This window comes from Diadema setosum, chromosome 6, assembly GCF_964275005.1.
Source record: "Diadema setosum chromosome 6, eeDiaSeto1, whole genome shotgun sequence".
Lineage (NCBI taxonomy): Eukaryota > Metazoa > Echinodermata > Echinoidea > Diadematoida > Diadematidae > Diadema > Diadema setosum.
Genome location: NC_092690.1, coordinates 22,314,272 through 22,333,409, shown reverse-complemented (window position 1 = coordinate 22,333,409; position 19,138 = coordinate 22,314,272). Strand labels below are relative to the sequence as shown.

The window sequence follows — 19,138 nt, the reverse complement described above, 5'->3', positions numbered from 1 at the left end:
CACTGACCAGTCCTGAGTGGTCATTCACACAAATCTCCTCCATTCTTTGTGCAAAACACCCAGTCGAGTCTGCGTCCCATTTCATTATAAAGAAAAAAAAGATGTTACAATAGCAATTCCTGCGAGAATGGCGACTTCCCACAGCAACAGCCAATCAGGAAGTAGGATTCTTGTTGTTACCTTGACGCTCGCCATGACAGCAAGAGCTGCTATCATAGCAACTTTTAGTGAAATGGAGCCTAGGTGTGTCTTGTAAACTCTCCGACATTAGATAATCACCCTTTCACACACATAGAATCACAAAATGAAGATTTAGCGTTAAACTCCTCATAAGGTGTTACGAAAGTATCAAATACATTCAATATGAATCAATTACTTGCGTACTTGACGAAGCATATTGCATAGCTTGAGCTCACAATACTGGGGAAAACCTTTGGAACTAATCTATTGCTTCTTGTGAAAAGGTAACAATCGCTTTACTCCTATGCTTTCCTTTCACACCATTCAAACTACAACGTCCGAATGCTGGTTCGTCAAAGAATGCTACCTGGTGAGAAACAAAACATTTTCAAGGAAATCCTGTCAAAAGAATACTGAATACCAGAAGGGAGTAAAAGGTAACAAGATAAAATGGCACGCTTGGGAGAGGACAGGGAAAAAAAAAAACAACAAATCAGCGAATATTAAAGTCATTAAGAGGTGAAAAACACGTCAGTAGAACACACAGTGAAAATATCGAAAGACGAGAAAGGAGAAAAACAAAAACAAAAACTGTCAATAAAATCTTGAAAGATGTGCTGTATTAAACTGTTATATTAGAACTTGGAGTATGCCACAAAGAGAAACAAGTGAAAATCATAAGATGAGGCATAGGATAAATAAAATAAATTTAAACAAAATTTTGAGGGAGAGAAGGAGGGGAAATAGGGAAAGTGGGAAGTGAAAATGAGATAGGGCAACAAAAAAATGCAAATTTTTAGCACATGGTTTCGTTCGTAAATATATCCACCTGCAACTTCAATAACAACAATGACACACACTGACACAAAAGATTTAAACATTGGCATGATAAACTCACACACTCAGAAACTATAAAAAATGCAATTTACAACAAAATTTGATGAACTGAGGCCAACAGTACCGTCCAAACGACAGTGTCAAAACAGAACATCTTTGCACGAAGAACTTCCCATCGTCAATCCAAAGGGTTGACTCGATTGTGCACTGGGGACTACTATCAGACACATAAACACATCATTAACTCTCCACATTCACCAAAATTAACTAAAGTCCAACATTAAAATTGAAGACTTCAACATGATGATTTACGGCACACATGCACCACATTTTCTTGCTCTTGGATGCTCGCCATTTGAACCTTGCAACACTCACACTTGCCTTTGGGTGCTACAGTGTTTGTTCCAGTTTTGATACTCAACAATTTAACAAACATTCTCATCAAATACCAAATACATAATACAATGTGACTGAACTGTCAATACTTGCATAATTCTGAATTTTCATGTCAACAGATTAAAAAAATAACAACAAAAGCATCCTTGGCAAGGAACTGAGATATTCTAAACATGGCATTTGTAGTTGATTGTTACGCCATAATTCAGGTTGAATACAAGCATGCAAAATATTATAAATGCCAGTCATTTCGAAGTTTATAACAAGAAGTTTAACATTACTCAATAAGGAAATACGTAATGCAATTCAATATGGATCAACACGTAAAAAACACCTGTCAGAACGCCACATTAAGTTCGAACAACTTGTGTTGCTGGGTCACGAAATTGCTTGAAAAATGCTCATCGATTGCCTATTACAAAATCTGCACCCGTGCAGACAAACACTCAACACATTAAACACAGTGCGCCCTCTATTAACATAAACAAGGAAGTTGGAAGGCTGTTGTCGCCAAAAGAGTACTCGCCAATTATCTCGCGGAAGATGTCTCTTGCAAATTGCACACAATTCATCCCATATGCATATCCCCCTTTTAATACTTTGCGAAAGATTCTGTCATATGAAAGTTGGGGTAACACAACAGAAGTACGCACTAAAATGTACTCCAAGACAGTCAAACACTTACATTGTATACAAACATTTCCATGTTACAAAGTCGACTACCAAGAGAAAACAACCTTGTGTGTCACCGTTCACTGACCACACGCATCTCAGAACTTGAACAAAATAATGCACTCAGCCTTGAATGGAGACTAGAAGTGTGGACACAAGGTTGTCTATCCCTTGGCATACACATTGAGGCTGAATGTAAAATGCCACAGACTTGAACAACAACAACAGTCTAAATTCCTTACCACCTCTTCTTCTGCATGGGAGAAGGCAGACAGTGGAGCAGAAATGGGGGGGGGGGGGGCAATGAAAGTAGAAATTACAGGAGGAGGAGGAGGAGGAGGGAAGGAGAAAGAGGATGTGGATGACGATTCAGATGTGATGGACGGACGCTAGATGCTGCTGGCACTCCTCTTGGCTGACAAAGAGCTTATCGCAAGGTGCACACTCAAAGTTGCCCAAGTGGCCCAGATGCTTGGCCTTCATGTGTATGAGGAGGGCTACTCGGGTGTGGTACCCCATCCCGCACACCTTGCAGGAGACTATCGCCCGGTAGCGGGTCGACCGGGTCCCTCCCGCGTGCCCCCCATCCTCCTCCTCTCTCCTCCTCTCCGCATCATCTGGGCTGGTCCCCTTCCCGGCGTCGGCGTCGTTGCCACCGCCGCTGCTGCTTGAGGTCCGGCGGGACTTCTTCACACACGTAGGGCAGTGGGTTGACAGCTGGATACCAGCTGCCTTGCTGTCTGCTGTCTTTTTGCAAGACGCAACAATGAAGTCCTGCCCGCACAACTCGCACTGGTGAATCAGGAAACGACCTTTGAAGACAAAAGGCACAATGTACTGGCATATCAACTAAGAGCTTAAATTACTTTTGACAAGCGCAAATCTGGAAAGATCTCACACTCGTACAAAGTCAGATACGACTTTTCATTACCTCCTCACAGCTTGCATGAAGAGATGCAAAGTTCTCTTGAAAATCAACTACAAGTGTGAACTTCCTCCACAACATCATGAGCATAAGGGCCATTCTTCAACTGGCAGGCAGCCAGAAGCTGATTTTTAATCCAGTTTCCTGATTCATCAAAATTTGGAGGTTCTCTTCAAAATAGTGAACTTAATATCAGCCTTTGCCATCTCAGCATGACAGGCACTGCCATTAGTAACAGACCACTGACACTTTAAGAGAAAAATGGTCAAGTATCACCTGACACATAAAATTGGCCTCCTTGGTCACATGAACATGCAATGAACATGTCATGGCACATAAAATTCCTCTTCTGCTGTGTTAACGAGACGATCCCTATACCGTTACACAATATATACATTATACAAACATTTTGCCAGTACGATATTGCACATAATGAGTCTTGTATGACAATTTTGACAATTTCCCAAGTGGTTGCATTTGCCATTGAGAACTACCAGGATAGACTACAATAATAAGTATTCTCCCTTCTCAGAAGAACAGTAAATATTTCACACCATGGACATTATATTCCACACCATGGAAATGATATTTTACACCATGGAAATTATATTTTACACCATGGATATGATATTTTACGCTACAGAGATGATATTTTATACCACAGATATATTCTACACGACGGAGATGATACATGTACACCATGGAGATAATATTCCACACCAAGAAGATAATACGTGACCCTGCATCACAAAACCCACAAAAAGTCGCCAAACATGGCTTTTTAGTTGAGGGCAGATTCTTACAGAGCAGACTCTAAGCTTTAAAATGATGTATACATTAATTCAAATGGATTCCCCTAACCTACCTAAATACTGGAAAGAAAGCACACACTCAGGAAAATAGTGAACTGAGAAAGGAGGCTCTGAAGTACAGGGTCTATTCAAGCACTTAATCTTTCACCAAGCCGTGCTAGCTACGTGATGGAAAGGGACAAAACACAGGATGTCAACCACCAGAGCAACAAAAATGAAGGGATTATCAGATTAAGCTGAAATTGAGCATGTTCTATCAACACATTTTGTCCATGATTAATGCCAACTTTCAAAGCAGTAGCATTATCATTTGAACAAGTTATTAGACTTGAAAGTTAAGAGTGTACATAAGGATGTCAGGAAATGAAAAGGGGCCTGTTAACACATACCTGATCATTCTACTCTCCCACAAAAAGGGGTTGTAGAAAAACTGATGAAAACAAAATTTCCCATTCGTGCTATGATCCCAAACTGAAGAATAATGTAGAAGAAAGATAACTCTTTCAGGAAATATGAAAAACTCAAGATTGACCTAGGTGACCCATTTCACCTGTTTGAAATCCTCACACAAAACCAAGGGGTGCGACTTTTTATTTATTTTGTGATGCACGGTCACATATTTTACACCATGGAGGTAATATCTAACACCAAGGAGATAATATCTTACACCAAGGAGATAATATCTTACACCATGGAAATAATATTTTACACCAAGGAGACAATATATACAGCTCATTAGTGTTACAGGAGGAAATTTTGCAAAACTCTGTCTCAACTCACCAACTTCGCAAAAATTAAACCACTTCGAATTACACTGCACACACTGCGTGTGCAGCTCGAGTCAGGTGCGGATACTTTTTTTGTTGCTATCCTGATGGAAATCGCTGAGGGTGGCGCCCAAAACTTTACAAGTAAAATTGAAAAAAAATGAATGATGTTACAAATCTGTCAAATATCGGTCATTTGTGAGAGGACTGACTTTCAAAGCAGTAGCATCATACTTTCAAAAGTTATTAAAGTGAAAAGTGAAGAGTGTGTAAAGGATTTTTAAGAAATGAAAAGGAACCTCTGAAACAAATCCATTTCAACATTCTGCAAAAAAGTGTTCTAAAAAAACTGCTAGAAACATTCGACATTTCCCATTTGTTTTATGATTATAAACTATAAAATAATGTAGAAGAAGAATAGCTCTTTCAGAAATTTGAAAAACTCAAGACTGACTTGATTAAAGACCCATTTCACCTACACGTATTTTGAGTCTTCGGGTAAAATCAGGGTGTGCGACTTTTTCACGGTTTCGTGAAGCACGGCCACATATACCCAGCCATGGGAATAGAATCAGGGAGGTGTGGCAGCTCTGACCCCCCTGGGAGATCTCATCTTCAGCCCCACACTCCTGGCCTGGACCACTCACCACTGATATCCTCTTCTTCCTCCTCCTCCTCCTCCTTCTTCTTCTTCTCCTGATCCTCCTCCTCCTCCTCACCCCTGGAAGGCAGGTCAGTCTCCGCCTCCGTGAAGGTATCGGACGGCTCCATCGATGTCTTGGCTTCGTTTTCTGACTCTGACAGAACAGAGAGATTAACAGAACAAAAAAAAAAAAAAAATCAGTCCTCGAGAAATTGACCCTTACTTCCAACTTCCAATGTATGTGCAAAGAATTGTATATATATATATATATCGTCACTTGGGTGACTGAAGACCTTGTGTCTGCAATTTTGGTGAAAATGACTTTTTTTAATCAGTGGTCAAATAATGGGTTAAGTGATGTCCTGTCCAAATCCCAACTGTCTTACTCCAAAAATGAAGCCACCACGGCATGTCAAAGGAAAGGCTATCCCATTCGCCACAGTGCTTTGGCCGCCATGTTTTTGGCTCTCCTGAACATTTGACATTTTGTAGATACGAGGTCTTGTCGCCCCAGCGACGATGTATATAAAACAAAGAAAATACAGCTGTATACACCAAATATTTCGAGACGTTTTTATTTTCGTGAATTTCGCAAGTTGGGTGCTATTTGCAAATTTAGAAAAATGAAAATCTCAACTATGATCCCGACATGAACGTCACGGGCACGCATATAGTTCTCCATTTAGTACTGTACTCACCAATTGCGAATTTAACCACTTGCGAAATTGCCGGGAAGTCCCGATTCCCAAAAAATTTAACTTGCTATTAAAGTATACGGCCTATACAGCAATTCAAATATATGTGTGATAATATTGATATCATCAAAAATGTTTCATAATGTAATGAGTGCAGTATCATTGAAGAAATTTTACTTTTCTCTATTTGATGACCTCGCTTTAGAAACTTTTAAAAAAGGCATTTATCCATTCTTTACTTCAAACTCTCCATTTGTAAAATAAAGAACACACTTCCGCTCCAACGCAAAGGGAGGAAAAATTTTTAAAGAGGAAAAACAAAATCAATGAAAAATATGAAAGGATGTAATAAGGTACAGAGTAACAAAAAGTTTTGCAATTCTTCTGTTCTTCAGCTCCTGTTCATGAAGTAGAATTTGAAAGTGAACAGAAGTAAAAATGACAGATATAAGATCACATTTTTTTGTTACTAAAATTATATTGATGGCTCACTTACACTTGAATATTCACAATTACATCATAAATACATATTTGGATGACAAGGAAAAATGGTTAACCTAGTGTAAAACAACATTTTGGAAAAGATTCCCCTCAAATAAATCTGAAAAGTTCATCAAAACTTACAGCTCATGAAAAACATGTATTCCCATGTCAGTTTGGGATTGTGCACATGTATTTCATTTCTTCACTCGGGTTGATCCCATAAACCCACATTCATTGCCTAGCCAGCTTTATTGTGCCCATTTTAAAGTTCCTATCCCTAGACAGAGGCATACCTGTAGCAGCCTTTGTGCTGCACTCTCCTCCTGATCCCTGTGCACCATCGCTGCATGCTTTGTCTCCCGGCGCAGTGGCTGATTCATCGACTTGCGCGACACTCTTTGCTGATTTGCCACTCGTCCTACCATACATGTGGTCCCGTTCAATAACACTGTTGCACGCCACGCCCTGTTCAGCCTTGGTAGATTCGGTGGACGGAGAGATTTTCCTCTTCCGTCGCTGCCAGAGTCTCGACTCCCCGTACCCTGTGAGAATCTCATCACTGTCGTAGTACCCATCGTCAAACTGCGACCCGTCTTCGAAGTCCAGATCGATCTTTTTATGCCGCTTCCTCCTCGAGCGTTTGCTCCTGGTCAAGTCCGCATCAGACGACCCACCCTTGGGTTCATCATTAAAGTCCTCCTCCTCAACCTCGTCTTCTCGGTACGACATTACGCTTTGTCCTCTCGCTTGCACAGTCCTTCTGGTGATCTGTCTCCCGCCAGCCCACTCCTCGCTGCTGCCATCGGCAGCCGAGCCCTCCGATTCGCTGCCGCTGCCGCTGCCACTGCTGCTGCCGCCCTCACTGCCGCTCCAGTCATCGTCTTCGGTCTTGCCGGCGGCGTCCGCCTCATTTTCACTGTCTGGGTTCTCCCCATAGATGGAGAAGCGGATCGGTCGGTATCTCCGCCGCCGCCGCACATACGGACTTGAGTTTGCCTCTGGATGTTGACAAAACCGCAAGTGGAAAAAAAAAAGGACATTCTATAGGTAATACATACTTTTTTGCAAAAAGTAAGCATACTGCACATGTATATTTGAATCAAAGGGTACGTTTGAGCGCTCTAAAGCAAACCAAAGCGAACTGAACTACAGCGTACTGTACCGTACCATGCCAATTTTGGAGCATTCGAGCGCTCTGTTGGGAAAGCGTACCTCAGGAGTTATTCTTAAAAAAGTTCAAGCATTTTTGTAGCAAGAATGTCATTCACCTGGTGCTTGAATTACTTACAGCTGTCCCGAACAAAGAGAATGATGTCTTTGCATTGCGACGTATGCGCATGATACGTACATGCTTTAGAGCGAACTTTTGGTACACTTTCGGTAGGCTTTTGGAGCACATCGGAGTGGTCCACTTTTGCCTTGGTACAGTACGGTACAGTACACTTTAGGAGCATTTGCACGCTCCTCTGGCGTGGGTACGGTACGGTACCCTTTAGAAGAGCGCTCGAACGCACCCAATGAAAGAAGTTTATTTTTCATTACAAAATCATATTTTCCTTCCTGCATAAAGAAAAAAACAAAAACAAAGTAAGTAAAAAATGGTAAATGCATACTGGTTTGATGCTCCATAATCAATAGAATTTGGATTAATGTCTACATTGTGTCTGACTTACTATGTACAACATAGTACTATGATCTGTACTTTTCCACAGCACCATCATGGAGTACAAAGAAAGAAAAATGATGATGTAAATCCTTGATTTGGACACCCTCTCTTACACCACATAGGGTCACACAAAACATTACATTTGAGATTAGCTTAAACAGCATATCAGTATGAAGTATCTTTTATGCCCCTGCCCTCTCCCACTCCTTGTTCCAACACTTTTTGATACGGCATTTCTGATGTCAAGCTGGCGGACCGCCCCGCTACGAGAACCATACCTTTAGAGCTATCTCGGCACAGCATACACAGCCACTCGGAATCGGGGGCGCTGGTGACGTCCACGCACTTGAAGTGGTACCACTCGACGGAGCAGTCCTTGCCGTCGCAGGCGATCATGCGGTCCCAAGAGTTGGGCTGGCCGCAGGGACACAGCCCTTCCTCCTCCGCCTCCTTAGCCTTGTTCCTGGTCCCAGCCTCCGCCAGCTTCTTCCTGCGAGCCTCCGCCTCTTTCTTCCTCCGCCGCTTCTCTCGACGCTTCTCGTTCTTCCTACGCAGTACTTCTGCAGCCTCTGCCAAGAGACGGTTTTGGGAGAAAAGTTCATCAAACAAGGGCTAGACTACAGGAACATCGTCCTCAATGTTAGCCAGATTTTGATGGGTTGTAATTTAATCTTTCTAGATTTATGGGACTTGTTTTTACTGGGTGCGTTAAAGTGCTCTCCTAAAGTGAACCCAGCCTTACCGAATCTGTGTCAGAGGAGCGCTCAAATGCTACTACAGAGTATTGCACTTAAAGAGTACCGCAGCCAAAAGTGGACCACTTCCCAATGTGCTCCAAAAGGGTACCAAAAGCATACCAAAAGTTCACATGGAAAGAATGCATGTATCATGCACATACATCATAATGCATCAAGTTCATTCTCTTTGTTTGGGACATCTGTATAAAAGTTGTCTAGATTCTTAGCTCCACTAAACTACAATAGCATAAAAAAATGACAATATTTTTGGACATGAAAGTTATGTACAAGCAATCCCTCATACACAAAATATGAAATGTTCGCTGCTATGTGACTCATACTGAACACTGCAAAATCAGCCATTCTTTTCAGTACAAGGCACTCACATTCCCTGCTCATGAATACTTTTGGAAAAACCAGCAAGACATCTTCCTTGCAAAGCTAAAATAAGCCAATATGGGACCAAGACAATCCCTTCCCCATCCTTTTTTACACAGCAAACCCCACCCAAATGTTTGAAATACCTTCGGAGCAGAACGGACAAAACCACTCGTCTTTCGGCACCTTGGTGACCCCGACACACGTGAAGTGGTACCACTCCACCGTGCACCGCGGGTTGTCGCAGGCGATCATGGCGTCGTAGCTGTTGGCACGGCCGCACGGACAAATCCCAAGCCGTCGCTCCCTCTCAACGACGTTGAAGAAGCAGCCCTGCTCGGCAGCTGTAAGAAGCAAAGCACAGACGAAGCAAAAGTCACACACACCAACACACAAGACATGTATACAAACAAACACACAGGCACACACAAAAGAGAAAGCAAGTGAAAACAAGAAAGAGAAGAAACAAATAATTAACCATCAAACACAGAACTCAGATGCCATCAAAATCCAGTAGCAATTAGTACAGAACTGAGAAATAATTTGGTTACATCTGAACAACCCAGCTTGCTCCTTGATGAAGATCTGCATTCCCCTCCCAAATATCGCTTGAACCTATCGTGCCATTCAGACTCGTTTGGTATACTGTAAAAGTGGATATTTTTCACACGAGTAATTTTTCATGCTCGTCAGGGTATTCTCAGATGAATTTCACAAGTTTTGAATCTCACCAAATCAGGACATTGATTACCGGAACATTTGGCATGCAAAAATTTTCTCATGATTTTATTTTCGCGCTAGCTTCTGGTTGCGCAAGATGCACAAAAATGTCCACTTTTACAATAGACTAGTTGCTCCTGGGAAAAACTTGGGGTTACTTGCAATGCCCTAAGTGATTGCAGGGCGCCCTCTGTCGGCAGTTGGCCAGACTCTCTGTACGTACGGCACTGGTGATAGGCATGGTAAATTTCCTCACACAAGTGATTCCACACTTATGGTGACACTCTTGCTTTGAAAAATGACATACATGTCCAAAGAAAATCAGTTGTACAAGTGCTAATGTTTCCATAAATTGTCTTGGAAAAATCTAGGGGGACTGGGTAATACGTGTACTTGCATGCCACATTGCTACATGGCAATATTGACGAGTAATCTTGTAACACACACCAGATTATGCAATGAAATCTAATGATAACTTTGCCGTGTACATTAGTCACAGTATCAAAAATCATTAAGCAGCATATTTTCTTCACTCTAGAATCAGACTACCATCCTGTAATGTATGATGAACGTCATCTCCGCTTCTTGGCTATCATTCTCTGCCCCCCCCCCCCCCCCCAATTAATGCCATGTATTAACATGATGTTACAGCACAGGAGTACATGTATTCCCAATACCCAAATATTCTTACGGAGTGTTAGATGTGCCAAATATGAACCGTCACTTTGCACCATTCATTCATTCATTCATTCAAGAATATGACACAAAGTGCCTGGTTGATACCATTTACGGACTACTGCTCGAACCACGAGGGGTGGGCCATCATTAGCTAATTCTTATTGTATGGGTGGGTAGGGGGATCACTTCACCGGGATAGCACCGTGCTCTCTGCGATGAATGAATGAAGTGGGATCTTTTATGTGTATGAGTCGGGATCTCTTTATGTGTACGAGTTGTGGCTAACTCACACATGAGACCTCCATTTGCTGTCCTATCAGAGGGACAGAGTGTTTTTGCCTCTTACTAGAGGGGATAGAATGCGTACACACAACATTGCTCAGATAGACTCGGAAATCAAGCAAAATACCCTTTGATCTGGAGGGAGACTTACTACCGAGTGAGCTAAATCACCGCCCTGCTTTGTACTGTGACAAGACTGTAAACTAAAAGTGACATTTTACTCACACGACAAGTAGTGTAGGACAAATGAACAGCAACTGAACGCAAAGTGTGACTAATAATACGGGACATTTTTCTTGTTAACGACAATGAGAAACTGCAGCAACATCCTGGTTTGATCATGGCCTAAAAAGGCATGGAAGGTGGATAAACTACAATGTACGCTGTAGGTGTTGAAACAATTGATTCTTGTTATCACAGTGAAAGTGCACGTGTGCAAAAGTACCACGTACTGTATGTGTACCTTTGTGTATGAGTGTCAATTGAGTGCATGTGTGTGTGTGTGTGTGTGTGCATTAGTCTACACTGTACAGTGTATGTGTACATGCGAGACAAACACTACATATGTATACACAGTCATGATGTGCTCACTGCTGTTTTGCTGCAAAATCTGGTGGAACTACGAAAAGTGCCCTAAGTCGTTTCAGCTTGTAATGCACAAACATACATACCTGACATAAGAGTTTTTGCCTTTCTCATGAACAAATAAACATCAATGGATGATGGCACAGAGAGATTTTGGAGCAATCAAAAGCCTGGAAAACTCCCATTTTGCAACTACCCCCTATCATAATAACAAATATTCAACTGAGTTTGCAAATTTCATCCATATTGGTAGCAATAATGACGATGATGATATTATTTCATTTTATAAGAAAGGATTGCTCTGGTCTAAACTACCTCTAGTGACCACATCCATGTTAGCACTACCCTCTCTGGGTGCCCTGCCTTTTAATAAATTTAACCCTGTCATTTTCTGGTGACCATTTTTATGCCAGAGGAAAGAGAGACATTGTGGGTGTATCAATTGATTGTTAATGGATGTGTGCATTGGGTAGAATTCACACGCAATGTCTGTCTTGTTCTTAGGAATCTAGAGCTTCATCTACATAGTTACAAAGTGCACATTGTACAAACAAGAGCTCTATTAACCTTCCTTGTATGGACTCTTTTACCTTAACAATAATTCCTATCATTTGGCACTTCTGTTTTTTATCAATTTTTGAAGTCATTTTCTGCCAAAACGTGTATTCCATCTGTAAAACCACATATCTTTTAGACTTGTGCAAAATATTATAGAATTATGGAATGCACAGCTACAGAATTCAAATTATGATAATTATTGTTAGTAAAAGAGTGCTAAAAGGTTAAAAAAAAAAATGTACACTGGTCATGATCTGTGAACATCTTTTACAGTGAAGTCGTTTCACACCTAGGTGCATTGGTATCATAAATCAAATCTGAACCAAAACATGTTGATTTGATGAGTGCTAATATTGCCACAGATGAAAATTTAGTACATGAAAGAAACCACTACAAGTCTGAAAATGGTATCGCACAAGTCAACACTGCCGCATTGAAGTTGGTGTAAAGGAGAGAATCAATATTACAGTGTAGTATCAATACAGCAACACTTTGAACACACAATCCCCAAAACATCCCTGGACACCTAAAACACAGAAGAAAACAAGGCAACACTAAATCAAGTTAGTGTGTTAGTATCTCCCCATATGAAAGAAAAAATAATTTCCAATTACAAAAAGGACATCAATACATAAAACAAAAAATTTTTGTTTAGCAAACATATGAAAGAAAAATGAAGTTGGTTCCATTTAAAATTTAATACATAGTGTACATTACATTTACGATCACTTAAGGAATGCAGTTTAGCAGAGATGCCTAAAATTCATGACACTGAAAAAAAAAAAATAATTCATTTTTACTTTCTTCTGACTTGGGTTGCATGGTTTGGTCAAACAGATTTTGCTAAAAATTTGCTAAAAATACTTACAATGAAAGTGCATACACCAAAGTACACTTCAAATACCAAAGTTTGCATGAACTGGCGCAAACGTTTTCACTTTTGGTTAGTTTTGAAAAAAAAAAATGAATAACACTAAAAATGTGGAATACTTTCAATCTTTGACTGTTTGACAACCCACCTGAACTGCGCCCTCTACGGGCAGGGCCGGGACAGTTCTCTGGGCCTCTTTCTGGGAAAGGAATTGAATCAGATCATTTGACATGTTTTGGACAGTGGGCACGCAAAGTTCATATTCACTCATTTTTTTTTTTTTTTTTCTTGGTGTATTCTGGTAAAACTTTGCGCATTTTCGGTGCATTCTTCGAAATAAATCTCTGATTGTAAAGTTACTAGGATACTTAAGGATTAATTAAAGCCAAGTCTAAAATATGGTGAATAATGACTTTATATCTAATCATGATTATTTGAAACACAAACAACCAATCCCAATTAACAGTGTACAAGCTCTGATGGCTGTTCTTGAAAGATTATAAGATGCCCTTTCAGAATATTTACACCCTATGTCAGTACTACCTTAGTGACCAACTGCCAAGACACTTGGCAAAAATAGCTGAAAATAAATGTAAATATCTGTTTAGGCCATCGGTGCAATTAAGCAACACAGGATTTCAACTTGGTGCATATGTACACAACATTGTTGTTGTTTTTATTAATCCCGAAGACACAATGACTATTTGGTTAATCAAATGTAAATCAATTATTAAAATGATTTCAAGCATCATGATAGACAAGTGAATGGGTAAAAAAAAATCAGCAGACACACACAGAGAGATCACAGCAAACACACTATCAAAGTTCAAAGAATCATTTCTAGCTAATGGATGCTATCGAGAATAAATAAGAATGGAATCTACAGGGAGCTTTAAGTGTACTTGGAGGGAAAGGTTCGCAGAAACTAGCAAAGCTAATTCATAAAACAATCCATGTATGTCTGATGAAGTATGTCTCCAGGAAATGTTGAACAATAAATCTAAATCAATAACAATTTTGAAAGGAGCACTAGAAACCATAGTACAACTAAAAGTGGTTAGAATTATCACCGCAACGTGTTGGTATGATGACATACAGAACCAATTGTTATTTCATAATAGTGGTATTCATTACTTTTATTTTATCATTATTATCATTATCATTATAATTATCATCATTGTTATTGTCATTATTATTACCATTATCATTATAATTATCATCATTGTTGTTGTCATTATTATTATTATCATTACTATTATTATTATTATCATTACCACCATTACCATTATCATCATCATTATCAGCTCTTCAGAAACTAGCAGTCCTGAGTTTTGGCAGGTCTTCTCTCCCCATCTGCCTAATTTCATCGAAACATGCTGTTTAGTATCAAAATATCATCACCAACATATATTTCAGACGTTCCGATTTCAACTGCAACCGGTGACGATAAAGTGTTCACTTGCACTGCATCTGATTCGCTTTAAACTTTGCAAACATCTTCAAGTACTCGTCTAGGAAGAGAGACAAGAGGAACTGGAACTGTTGCACAGTGTAGTGTGATATCAAAGTCTGTACCATTTTAAACAGCTTGATGAGCACAGCATACTTTGGTTCAGATTGGACACTCACCCTCACTCCTCCCTCTCCCCTTCTCTTCCCCTCCCCTCCCAATATGACACCATAAACCCAAGGACTGTTCCCTCTAAGACACTGAACTTATCCATCCCCCTCCCCAATTTATCATTGCTTTACCTCCTCACCGAAAGTCAATTTTGGGGGCTACCTACCAGCTCGGTAGAGGTCTTCGCGAGTCTTGTTTATCCTGACGACAGCGTCAATCTTCTCGCACTTGATCTTGAGGAGATTGGAGCAGGGACTGGAGGCGGCTTTCCTTTTCAGCGACGACAAGACTGGAGCAGGGGTGGTAAGAGCAAAAGTGAAGTGACGCCATTTCGAAACTAGCCAATGGGATACTGCCATAGATACTCTTTAGTCTGAAGTGAGACTGTGCCAATCATGTTCTTACAAACACTTTGTCCAAAAAAAAAAATCTTTCATGATATGGTTTTTATACATGTAGCTAAGTACTGTAACTTTATACATGTAGCTATTCAGGAACAGTGAGATTCACAATCAAGTGAAAGTTTGCCTTTAAAGTCCTCATCTTTTCAAGCAAACCATATATACGATTTGGATGTGGCAATCAATGAAGGCAGTTACAACCAAATCAAGTTGTTTGCCTTACATGCAGTCAAACCTTTACTCCATAGAGTGACAACTGTGTCTTGAGAATTTCAGGGAAGTCCATTGTCATATTTCACCAAAGCAACACATATTATTCATCATTACAGCATTCCCTCTTTAGGGCGTGATTTCACGGAGCATGCGAACGATTTGCGAAGGACGCGAATGGCAAAATCCAGCATTCATATTTTAGTCTGCAAAAGATCGCCAAACCAACGTGAGGGATCGAAAGCATCGTCAATTGTTCGCGAATGTCGTTTTTACTTCGGCAAGAATTTCAAAAAAGTTTGAAATTTTTTGTGAACCTTTTCCACACACTTGGTCGTGATTTGCTCGTGAATTGTTCTCGAAAGTGTCTTTAGAGCCTCGTCATTTATATGCACAAGACCTTCACAAGACATGCGCGATGTTCGCAAAATGTTCGTGAAACCCCAAACAGACTCCAAAAATTTAAAGAATGTCTCACGTATGTTACACGAAATCTGAACATCAAACAATTATTAACAACTATAGTAACACAAGAAATTAAAGACTAGCAAAGAGAAAGAATTATTTAATGTTTGATATACAAAAAAAAAATCGCAGAATACACTTAAAATTAATCTAAAGCATGTAAAATTTCATTTGAACTATAGAGATTATGTGTTGGAGGAACTGCAAAAAAAATCAAATGCTTTACTAGTGGAGATAGGTCCTAGGAAAAACAAATGTAGGCAAGCACATGATAGAGAAATGAGAGAAAAAGAAAGGAGAAATAGAGGAAAGAAAAAAAATTCATCTCAAGACAGCTTCCACCTCTCCTTGGGTACATTTTCTATCGTGATTATTGAAAATTTTTCGTTTTTTGCATTTCCGTCACGTGTTCTTCGGGTACGTAACATGCTGTACTTTAGCAATGATACACACGACATTTGCACATATGTTGTGGAAACTTCGCACAAATTGCGCAAGAATAGTTTTCGGCTTCATTGTCGGAACACATTAGGAGAAAAACTTTTCCGAATGTTGGATTTTGTCATTCGCGTCCTTCGCAAATCGTTTGCGTGCTCCGTGAAATCCCACCCTTAGATCAAGACAAACTAGGCAAACACATAAACACATTGATTGGACTACAACCACAGTATCAGTACTTACAATAGTTGAGCCATCTTTCACGCCCCTTGAAACAATATGCCTGAGATAAATGAGATAATGTCTATGTCCCCCCCCCCCCTTCCAACACAGTTTGTTACCATAATAACCGAGTGGTGTCATGTAGAACAATATAGCAGGACTTATGAAATATCTTTACTGCTGATAGCCAACTGTTTAAAAGTTGAGTGAAGATTGTGAGGGAAAAATGTACACATGGCTTCTCATCATTTTCTAAACATATCTCTACCAAGCTTAGACTCCATCATGATCCACAAAAACACACAAGCAATGGTAGATTACAAGATTCTCAGAACTGGCGCCGACAAGGAATTGCATTTTACCTTCCTGGACCTCTTCATTTATGCTCGAGTCTTTGGGGATCTTTGGAATGACATTTTCATCCTTTGGTTTTTCATCATCAACAACAATCAGGTCATCTTCGTCATCTTCTGCTCTTTGGTTGGCCCCTTGCTCGGGTTTAGCACCGGGGGTGTCTCCGTCCACCCTTGGAGAATCTGCACAAGAGGTCTGCCCACTGTTCTTGCACCCTTTGTCAAGGTTATTCACAGGTTTCACAGGTTCTTTTGCTGGCAGTTCACTCGGGCTTTGCGCTGCTGGTGACTGCAGCTTCCGCAAGGGTGGTATGGAGGCGATAGGCTTCTCTGCAGCAGGGTGGGGTGGGGTGAGGATTTGCGGAGACATGGAGCTAAGGAGATGGACTGTCGGTGACTGGGTCTGGGGGCGAGCCGCCGGAGAGCCGTGAGCGGGACTCATGGAAAGTACTTGAGGACTGGACGGTAGAATCACTTGGAGTCGCGCTGCTGGAATCACTTGGGCCACTGGGGAGGCAGCCAGGGGAGGTCGTACGGCCGGGGATGAGGGACGAGGAAGCAGAGCCAAGGGGGGCCTAACCAAAGGGGACCTAGCCAAAGGGGGCCTAGTCAAGGGCGGCCTGGCAAGAGGTGCAGTTGGGCGGGGCGGTGTAGCCACCAGCAGTGGCACGGCTTGAGGAGATGCATTGACTGGAGGGAATGCACTGGCAGGAGGTGGAGTTGTTGTGAGAGATGACGTCAGAGCAAGGGAGACCATAGGTGGCACCGGCACCGGCTCATTTGGAGGAGTGGGCGGCAGGACAGTTCCAAGGCTTGCTTTCGGAGGTGTGCTGACTCCCACAGGAGGGCTGCTCTGCACCTTCTGCACAACTATCATGGAGGAGGACCTTACACCTGGCAGGATGGGTGTCTTCGGCGATGGCGGCGTGGTCACCAGCAGCGGCCGCTTTGGCAGTTGCCCTTCGATGATCACGCCCGCTTTCTTCTCCCCGCTGATGGGGGCCAGCGGGACGACTCTGGGTGGAGTCTTCCCTTCTGGGGGCTTCTGAGTGTTGAGCGGGGTCCTAGAGATTTTGACCTGCTTCGGGGTCGCATCCTTATGGGCCGGCGATCTCTTGCTGTCACTTTTCCTCGCATGAGCAAGTTTGATCACTTTCTCCAGCCTTCCCTGAGACTTCCTCGATTGACTGACAGATTTGGACGAGGAGTTCTCTGGTGACGCTGTGAGTTTGATAACTGTGAGACAGAGAGAAAAAGGTGGTTTTGAGTTTTGAGTTTTACTTTCCACAGTCAATATTCAAGAATATGATTTAAAGAAAGTAACTACCAGATACATCCCCTTATCTTCAATCTCTTCAAATGTCATGGACCTGAGAGATTTTGTGTAAAATCCTACATCTCTCGTGAATCTCTTTTCTGGGTGCTACATGACTTTAATTGGCATTTAAACTGTCTACATTTTCTTTTTTCCTGTATCACATTTAATAGTTGTACATCTTTTCTCTTTTTATTTTGACCTTCTTCTACCGTTTCTACAACTCCACTCAAGATAAGTTTCCTCCTGACATAAAGCTTCCATGAACTCACACAAGCAAATCTTAAAGGATCAAGGCAGCTAAGGAAAAGACAAATGTATACCCTCCATCAACGTTGACATTTGGCTTTGTTTTCATGTTTTCTTTGAAATCGTTCTGATTACTTGTCAATAAGACAATCAAATGCAGACACGAGAACATGTGGAACATGCTCAGTTATTAGTTACACAATGTACTGTAAAAGTGGAAATTTCTGTGGTGTGGCAATTTGTGCACATTTTGCGCAACATGAAACTACGGCAAAAACAAAAGCACACATTTTTTGCTTATTTCATAAAATACTATTTCATATTCTAATTCAGTAGAAGTTAAAACACAAACCAGAATGCGAAACATTACTGAGAAAAAACAAAATAGTACTTGGCATTGATCATTAGTTTCTATACAATTACCAACAACAATATTGCCCTGGAGCCTGAGGAGGTTTATGACTTTTGCGTTATTTACAAAAGTACAGATTGTTTGTCACCGGAAACACTTTCAGAATTTCTCTCTTCCCTGCAAAGTTCGCACACAAGTATAGTCCCACCTGGCAATTCCTCGTCATCTTCGTCTTCCTCCGGCGACTCCTCCTTATCAAATGACAGCTCCTTGAATGCGAAGCTGAAGTGCTCCTCTGGAACAGGGAAAGCACAGAAAAGAGAACTAAGCAAATATTTTCTAATGCTGTACATTCCAAGCAAAACAATAACAGTTAAAATCAAAAACAGGGAGCAGACAAATTGGTCTGAACAGAAGAATATGAAGTATGTGTGTGTGTACCTCACTGTCACACTCATGTATCCTGACTTTACGGGCTCTACTTTACCACGAATCAGAAAGCGTACATTACGGAAACTTCGCAAGGATTTGTGCTGATTTGATTTGAAAAAAAAAAAATCAGCTTTACTCAGTTAACATGCACATTGATTATACTGGTGAACATTTTCACATTGGTTGTTTCCATCC

General features: G+C 41.1%; 1 protein-coding gene across 1 annotated transcript; it reads right to left on the bottom strand.

Moving 5' to 3' along the window:
- Window positions 1–2,454: 2,454 nt before the first annotated feature.
- Window positions 2,455–18,252, bottom strand: LOC140229641 (uncharacterized). Its single transcript, XM_072309885.1, has 9 exons — window positions 18,234–18,252; window positions 16,605–17,831; window positions 14,673–14,795; window positions 13,034–13,084; window positions 9,338–9,535; window positions 8,355–8,645; window positions 6,704–7,408; window positions 5,237–5,386; window positions 2,455–2,897 (listed from the first exon to the last, which is right to left on the bottom strand). Exons 1-9 carry the CDS (start codon window positions 18,250–18,252, stop codon window positions 2,455–2,457), a joined length of 3,207 nt encoding a protein of 1,068 aa, XP_072165986.1.
- Between the last annotated feature and the right edge of the window lie 886 nt (window positions 18,253–19,138).